This window comes from Euphorbia lathyris, chromosome 8 (genome assembly GCF_963576675.1).
Source record: "Euphorbia lathyris chromosome 8, ddEupLath1.1, whole genome shotgun sequence".
NCBI classification, from domain to species: domain Eukaryota; kingdom Viridiplantae; phylum Streptophyta; class Magnoliopsida; order Malpighiales; family Euphorbiaceae; genus Euphorbia; species Euphorbia lathyris.
Window position 1 is genome coordinate 27083301 of NC_088917.1, and position 8754 is coordinate 27092054.

Genomic DNA, 8754 nt, shown 5'->3' on the forward strand with positions numbered 1-8754 from the left:
TATGTTTCATATTTTTTTGTATTTCGCCACTAGTAATAAAAATACAAGGATTAATCGTAATTGGGTTTCATGTCTATTTTATTTGTAATGCTCATTGCATAAATTTGCAAAGAAAAATTCAGTGATGTATTTATGATTCCATTATAACAAAAATAAAATGACTAACCAAATACGGTAATGAACCTCCATTGTAACGATCATTTCATTACAACACCCATTACAACGTACCAAACGGAACCTAAGAATAAAATTTAACCATTTCTTATGTTAGGGTATATTATACTTCCTCAAACACGCCAGGATCAAATTTCGTATTTAACTATCTTATTGAAAAGTAGCAAATATTTTAAGATTAGATTGTAACCTTAAAAAAAGTTTTAGGATTAGATGATTGAAATTAACAAGTTTTATATCAAAAGTTTCATGAACGAAGTGAAATTAGACTATGCTATACTGCACAAAGAATAAATAGAACATCAAAATCAGTCCAAAATAGTATTATTACCTACAATTGAATTTCACAAATAACAATAACTACAATTTTAAATCACAATGACAAGCTCTCATGAAACAGAATTACATAGACTAAGCCATTATTTTAATTTAGATGCTTACTTCAACTACTCCTAGTATCTCATCCACATCTAATCAATCTTGAGAGAGGAGTATATATTTCTTACAAACCAGAAACATGCATAAAAACCAGTTGATCCAGTCAAGACAAAGAATGTGTATGATCCAATTAACATATAACCAAAGTAAAGAATAGCAGATACCAGCTTTGTAATTTCCAGGCTAGTGAAGAAATAGAAGATGGAGTATAAAAACAGGTAGAGAGCAGATGAACCAGCAGTGAAGTAAGCTCTCCACCACCACTCATAATCTTCACTGCATAGTTGTAAGTAGCACATTACTATTGTTATCTCTGCACAAGTGATGATTAGAATCACAAACACTATAAACACGAAACCGAACAAGTAATAGAACTGGTTTAGCCATATAGATGTCAAGATGAAGTATAATTCAACGAATACTGCACCAAATGGAAGTATTCCTCCTGTGAGAATCGCGATTAACGGTTTCATATGCCATGGTTTAGTTGGTATCTGTCTTGGGATTTTGTTGGTTTTAACTGGATTTTCAATTGTTGAGTTTTTGAAACCGATGTAACTGCCTATGAAAACTAATGGTACTGATATACCAAACCATAGGAGTACTAAGGTAAACATTGTACCAAAAGGAACAGCACCAGAAGATTTCTCACCCCAAATTAGTGCATTTAGTAGAAAGAATATGGTAAAGAGTATACCAGGGAACATGAAAGCTGTTTTGAAGGTAAGTTTTTTCCAATGTGTGCCGTTGAACATTTTATATAGACGAGCTGAGGAGTATCCTGCTAATGAGCCCATGAAAACCCACAGAAGGACCATGACTGTCATTAGGCCTCCGCGGTTTGCTGGTGAAAGGAAACCGAGCAATGCGAAAATCATTGTAACAAGGATCATTCCAAAAACTTGGATGCCAGTTCCAACATGTACACAAAATAGTCCATAATTAGGAGGTGGCCGGAAAACATCCCCGTGTACTAATTTCCAGCCCGTTTCTTCTAAAGCCTCGTCCTGAGTGTCCAACTGATTGTAGTTTGTAATGTCTTTGTGGACTGTCTTCATCACAATCATGGCAACCATGCCCGAAAGGAATAGGACAGTAATTACAGAGTTGATAATGGAGAACCAATGGATCTGATTGTCATTCATAAGGAGATATGTGTCCCAGCGGGACGCCCATTTGATTTTACTGGACTGCAGTGAGGATAGGGAAGTAAGGATTATATAGTGGGGGGAAACAAAGACAAGTCCAAGACTAAGCAATAGAATAGAATACTTGCCTGAAAAGAGACATCATATGAAAACACAACCTCTTCACCAATAGCAATCTGTTGTCGAGCAGCAGTATCTTGGATTTTGACACTGCATGTTTCCAACTGAGTATTGTTCCCATTCCAATCCTTGTAGAAATGATTTATGCTGTTGAAGAAGAAGGTAAGAAGGCTGGGAGTTGATTAAGGGTATCACCCAAACATCTTATAAAAGAGAATAGGTGCTCTCAGAAGTGATGTAGAAAATCAATTGCAGCCTAGGTACTTAAAATACCTTGGTATAACTAAAATAGTAGTTAGTTAATAGGTAATAATTAAGAATGCAAAACTCAGAAGTGGAGTTCATAATTGGAATACATCATCAACATACTGTTTTCTCTGCAGAGTGGTCTCAGTACAACAACAACAAAGCCTTAGTCCCGAAATGATTCGGGGTCGGCTAACATGAACCATCATATAAAACCGTGAAAATCAAGTCGTGTCAGCGACACAGATTCGCTCCCTCCACTCCGTCCTATCCACTACCATATTTTCCTCAATTCCCAATAAACTCATATCACTCTCGATCACCCTCCTCCAAGTTTGCTTAGGTCTTCCCCTACCCCTCACCACTACATCCCTTTGCCACTCTTCGGTTCTCCTAACCGGCGCATTAAGCGCTCTACGTCTCACATGGCCAAACCACCTTAGTCGGTTTTCTCTCATTTTATTGTCAATAGATGTGATCCCTACTTTTGTCCTAATTATTTCATTACGCACCCGGTCCTTTCTCGTGTGACCACACATCCATCTCAACATACGCATCTCCGCCACCGACATCTTATGGATGTGGCAGTGTTTCACTGCCCAACACTCCGTACCATATAACAATGCTGGTCTAATTGCCGTCCGGTAGAATTTTCCCTTCAATCTATTAGGCATGCCGGGATCACAAAGGAAACCCGTAGCACTCTTCCACTTCGACCAACCAGCTTTAATCCTATGAGCAACATCTCCATCTACTTCTCCATCCGTTTGGATAATAGATCCTAAATACCGGAAGCAATCCGAGGCCTGAACAACTCTCCCATCTAGGGTGATTGTCCCTGCCTCCCTACTCCTACGGTCGCTAAACTTACACTCCAAATATTCTGTCTTACTTCGACTCAACTTAAAGCCTCTAGATTCTAGAGTTTGCCTCCATAGTTCCAACTTCATCTCCACTCCTTCTTTCGTCTCATCAACCAACACAATATCATCTGCAAACAGCATGCACCATGGTATACCATCTTGAAGTGAACTTGTTAGTTCATCCATAACGATGGCAAAAAGAAATGGGCTTAGTGCGGAACCTTGATGCACTCCAATCGTAATAGGAAACTCTTCAGTCTTCCCAACACTAGTACGTACACTCGTGCATACTCCCTCATACATGTCCTTTATGATGTCAATATATTTCCGCGAAATGTCTTTCCTTGTCAAGGCCCACCAAAGTACTTCCCTTGGTACCTTATCATATGCTTTCTCCAAGTCAATGAAAACCATATGCAAGTCTTTCTTCTTATTTCGATAGTGCTCCATTAATTGTCTCATTAGATGGATGGCTTCCATAGTTGATCTTCCCGACATAAAGCCAAACTGGTTTTCCGAGATCTTCACCGTCCTCCTTAGCCTTTGTTCAATCACTCGCTCCCAAAGTTTCATAGTGTGACTCATTAATTTGATTCCCCGATGGTTGGCACAATCTTGGACATCGCCTTTGTTCTTATACAAAGGGATTAAGGTACTTTTCCTCCATTCTGATGGCATCTTATTGTTTCTCCAAATTTTGTTGAAGAACGTCGTCAACCATTCGATTCCTCTTTCTCCCAAACATCTCCAAATCTCAATAGGGATGCCATCAGGTCCTACTGCTTTCTTCAACTTCATCTTACTTAATGTCATTTTGACTTCACCCTTTTGAATTCTCCGCAGGCATTCATGATTTATCATATCGTGATGGATACTTATATCTCCAACATCTTGTTGGCGATCTCCATTAAATAAGTCATCAAAATAGGACCTCCATCGTTCCTTGATATCCTTATCTCCAACTAGGACTTTCTGGTCCACATCCTTCACACATTTAACTTTTCCGAGATCTCGCGTCTTCCTATCTCTCATCCGAGCAATTCTATATATGTCTCTTTCCCCTTCTTTCGTATCCAATCTTGTATACAGATCCCGATTCACCTTTGCTCTAGCATCTCGTATGACCTTCTTTACTTCCCTTTTAGCCTCTTTGTATTTTTCGTAGTTCTCGTCACTCCTACATTTCCCCAATAGTTTATAGGATTCTCTCTTACTCTTTACTGCTTGTCGTACTTCTTCTGTCCACCAAGATGTGTCCTTACCCGGTGGCATGCTACCTTTAGATTCCCCTAGAACTTCCTTCGCTACTTCCCTTATACTATGCTCCATCTTATTCCATATCGAATCTATATCTGAATCCATATTGCAAGTCCAAATATCTTTTTTGGTCATCTCATCCACAAATTTTTGTTGATTCTCCCCTTGCAATTTCCACCACTTAATCTTAGTCTCTACTTGAGGTGTTTGTTTTCTTATACATTTCCTACTTCGAAAATCTAGCACCATTACTCTATGTTGGGTTGTCGTACTCTCACCAGGGATCACCTTACAATCAATATAACTCTTTCTCCAAGCACTCCTTACTAAGAAGAAGTCAATTTGGCTCGCATTACCGCCACTCCGATAAGTCACTAAGTGGGATGTTCTCTTCATAAACCATGTGTTCATGATACTCAAGTCATAGGCTGATGCGAATTCCAAAATATCATTTCCTGCTTCATTCTTATCTCCAAAGCCATACCCTCCATGAACACTCTCAAACCCATCTCGCCTAGAACCCACGTGTCCATTGAGATCACCCCCTAGTACCATTTTTTCATCCCTAGGAACCTGTTGCACCACTTCCTCTAAGTCATCCCAAAAAGCTTGTCTTATAGACACATCTAATCCTATTTGTGGCGCATATGCACTAATGACATTCACAACCTCATCCCCTATCACTAGCTTAACACTCATAATTCTATCGCTCTTCCTAGACACCGCTACTACCTCATCAATATACTCCCTATCAATAAGAATACCTACTCCATTTCTACCCTTATCCTTTCCTGAGTACCAAAGCTTATAACCCCAAGGAGCTATCTCTCTAGCCTTGGCTCCAACCCACTTGGTTTCTTGTAGGCATAATATATTTATTCTCCTCCTCTTCATAACATCTACAATTTCAGCTAATCTTCCTGTCAAAGAACCTATGTTCCATGTCCCAAAGCGTAACCTACTACCCTTACCCCTACCCCTACCATTACCGTGGACTAGCTTATTTATCCGCAACCCTTGCATATTTGACACCACCCCCGGGTCCTGGGGTGGCGCGTCGCTTCGGGGCGACGACCTAGCAACCCTTGCACATTTATCACTACACCCGGGTCTAGGAAGTGCAGCGCGTCGCTGAGTAGGGAACGCCCCAACGGTATTTATATTATGGTTCATGTCATAAGATGTGGCTAAGTTTTACGCTGGCCGCCACAAACCTACCGCAACCCTCCTCCTTTGTCCGGGTTTGGGACCGGCTGTAAAGGCCACCAAGTGACCCTCACAGGCGGAGTTACATAGTGGTCTCAGTAACTAAGAAAAAATCTTTATCTTTTGGTTCTAGTCCTAATGAAAATTCATCAGGGAAATACTGATACACTCTTCATTAAGTTAATCAAATGCAGCAATGCTAAAATTCTATACTCAAAATGATTTTTTGTATACAACGATTTCAAATTCCAAATGATGTCATTTGTAACAGATGAAATATGCAAATTGGTTGCTACAGTACAACCCTATTCCAACTATGAACAGTTTATAAGGAAACATTTCAACGGACTTAATTCTCTCTTTGTACTTTTCACAAACAGTTAACCCATAACATTTCCCCACTCGGATATTGTATCTGATTTAGGGTATAAAATACAAAATGCAGGGTCAGCTACTTACCTAAATCAGTAATAAGTTGAGTTATTGATCATTTGATAATGGAATGGAAATTGAGTTACTGATCATTTGATAATGGAATGGAAAGATAAGTTATGGAAATCAAGGTTAAATTTAGTCTTGATTGGGAGTTGATGGAATGTAAATTAGAATGTAAATTAAAGTTAAAATACTATTTTATATTACGCCTATTAACCCCCGTTTTAGAAGTTAAGAGTTAAGGAGAGCAAAAACGATTAACTCTCTTCAACCTTCGTTTACTCCCAACAAGAAGCTTCCAAACAAGATTACCTCATAATTTTACCTTCCATTAACTTTTCGATTAACCTCCCCAAACAAGGGGAGGACTCAATTGTTTAATATAGAAAACAAAAGTAAGAATGTCAAAGAGATAAGACTACAAGAGAAATGGGTTTTAGATCAGATCCCAGCACAATACCTGATCGGAGTAACTTCAAAACCAACAATGCGAGCAGAATCAGTCTCAGGATCCTCATGATACTTGACCTTGAAGCTCAAGTGATTATGAATAAAATGTTCCTCTTCTCGGCTCTGTAACAGAAGTTAGAACTTAATTATAAGTACGTCAACCAAGAGAAAGCAACAAGAAAGATGAATGACAAACATGTAAAACATACTATAGGGTCAAAAACTGTGAATCCAACTCGAAATCCATGCTCATAAATGTATGTTTTACTTCCATCTGCAAGTTGACCAATAACCGCAACTGGAAGGTTATCCAAAATCCTGGTATTCAACAACAACAAAAAAAAAAAAAAAGTAATGATTATAATAATAACACAACAACAAAGTAAATTCAGAAAAGAATCAAATATGATTAACATTAACTTAATAAACAAATTCTCTCACATATTAACACGATATTCATCATGAATCTTCTCCTTGAAACTCCCTGCAGATTCAGCATCTAATCTTAACCGACAGGCGACTTGACAGAACTTCTCCTTCCTCATTTCAAACTGGCATGATTTTTTTATTTTATAAAAACGGAAAAGCAAATAGGTAAAGTAGTAGTAGTGAATATTATTGGATGAAAGAGAAGAGACTCACAGAGTAGACAGAATTCTCAATACGATCTCCTCGAAGAACTTCACCGAGATTTTCTGCGCTATTCATGATTTGTGATGGCTTACAATAATCAAGGAAATAGAAGTCATAAGGAAGCTGAGTCTTGGTAGATGTAAGCTTGTTCACCTTCACGGATAGAGGATCTCCCTGCAATTTCCGCCCAAAATACAAAAACAATAAAGAAGAATGCACAAAAGAAGAACAATTAATGGTGTTTATGAACATTAATGGAAAAAAAGAAGAAGATACCGTCTGAAAATCGCGAGGGGCAACTCCAGGGAGATAGAAAGAATTAACAGCAGAAGGTAAGAGCAGAGATAGAACAGCGAAAATTGAAAGAAAGGATGAGAGGGAAGCCATAGCAGAGGATTGAAGCCAAATAGAAATCGCCATTCTCAATTCAAAATCAGCTGAAATGGAAATGAAAAATGGAGAAGGAAGCGTAGAGTTGCACCATAGTCATAGTGTCATTTGACATAGACTTGATTTGTAATCTTATGAAAACTTTTTAGCAACGACGTTTTCGAAGCTCCCGCCTCATTTCTGGCGCGACGGCACTTTTTTTTTCATGTTAGAATATTAGACAGTGGAGAGATTGGGATGAGAAAGAAATTCTATAATACTCTGAAATATAGTAAAAAATTAACAATGTTGGACTTTCAATATTACTATGTATTAAAAAAAAAAAGTTGAATTGTATAATTTATTAGACTTTCAATATTTATTTTGTGTATATTTAAAGTTTAAGTACTTAAACTTTCATAAAGAAAATACTAATGAAACTTTATTAATAATGAAAAATAAAATACAGAGTTTTTTCCATAATATTTATTAAAATTAAAAATTAAAAAAATTAAAATATTTATTTTATATATTTACTATTAATAACATATCATTAATTGAAAGACAATCTAATATTTAAAGCATGTTTACTTATGATCAATCTATAGGTTTAAGGTTCGATCCTAAACTCAAATTTAATTATTGTTTTTTAACTAAATGTGGGTGGAGAGTTGAGCGGATCACAACTGTCCAACCAACACTGGTTCCCAGGGGCGGATGTAGGGGAGTCAAAGGGGGCATTTGCCTCCCTTCATCCTATTAAAAAAAATAAAATTTAAATCCAAAAATAAGGGTTAAAGTGCAAAAATACCCCTAATGTTTTGGATCAGGAGCAATTTTATCCCTAACGTCTAAAATGGTACAATTTTATCCCTAACATTGATAAATTGGGTCAATTTGAGAAATAATTCATCAAACTGTCTTCTCGGTCATGAATAATAATGTATGAAATTGATCCAATTTATCAACGTTAGAGGTAAAATTGGTGCAAAATTATAAAATTGATATGCAATTGGTGCAAAATAAAGAAAAAAATGACTGTATTTTATAATAGTGTCTGAAATTGATCCAATTTATCAACGTTAGGGATAAAAATTGCTCTTGGCTACAAACATTAGGGGTAAAATTGCACCATTTTAGATGTTAGGGGTAAAATTGCACCTGACCCAAAACGTTAGGGATATTTGATGCGTAACAACCCGAGAATCCCGGAAATGGATGATTACGAGTCGGAAACATTATAATTTACGTTTTTTATCAAAAAAAAATCATGAAAATAATGCATGATAATTGAACGATTTTGCATTTTTCGTCACAAAAAATTGAACAGTTTTGCAGTTTTTGTCATAAAAAAATTGAACAGTTTTACATTTTTTGTCTAAAATTTTTTTACGTAGAATTTTGCCCCCCGCTCC

The 8754-nt window shown here is 37.1% G+C and overlaps 1 protein-coding gene across 1 annotated transcript; it reads right to left on the minus strand.

Moving 5' to 3' along the window:
* Positions 1-573: 573 nt before the first annotated feature.
* LOC136202174 (transmembrane 9 superfamily member 7-like) lies at positions 574-7562 on the minus strand. The gene is made up of 7 exons (XM_065992676.1): positions 7247-7562; positions 6980-7144; positions 6779-6888; positions 6547-6655; positions 6348-6460; positions 1889-2027; positions 574-1802 (listed from the first exon to the last, which is right to left on the minus strand). Exons 1-7 carry the CDS (start codon positions 7388-7390, stop codon positions 645-647), a joined length of 1938 nt encoding a protein of 645 aa, XP_065848748.1. The 5' UTR covers positions 7391-7562; the 3' UTR covers positions 574-644.
* Between the last annotated feature and the right edge of the window lie 1192 nt (positions 7563-8754).

Coding starts and splice junctions, on each gene's coding strand:
- LOC136202174 (XM_065992676.1), bottom strand. CDS start 7,390: ATGGCGATTTCTATTTGGCTTCAATCCTCTGCTATGGCTTCCCTCTCA. Junction 7,145..7,246: donor CCCCTCGCGATTTTCAGACG/GTATCTTCTTCT, acceptor CGGAAATTGCAG/GGAGATCCTCTATCCGTGAA. Junction 6,656..6,778: donor GATGAATATCGTGTTAATAT/GTGAGAGAATTT, acceptor GTTGAATACCAG/GATTTTGGATAACCTTCCAG.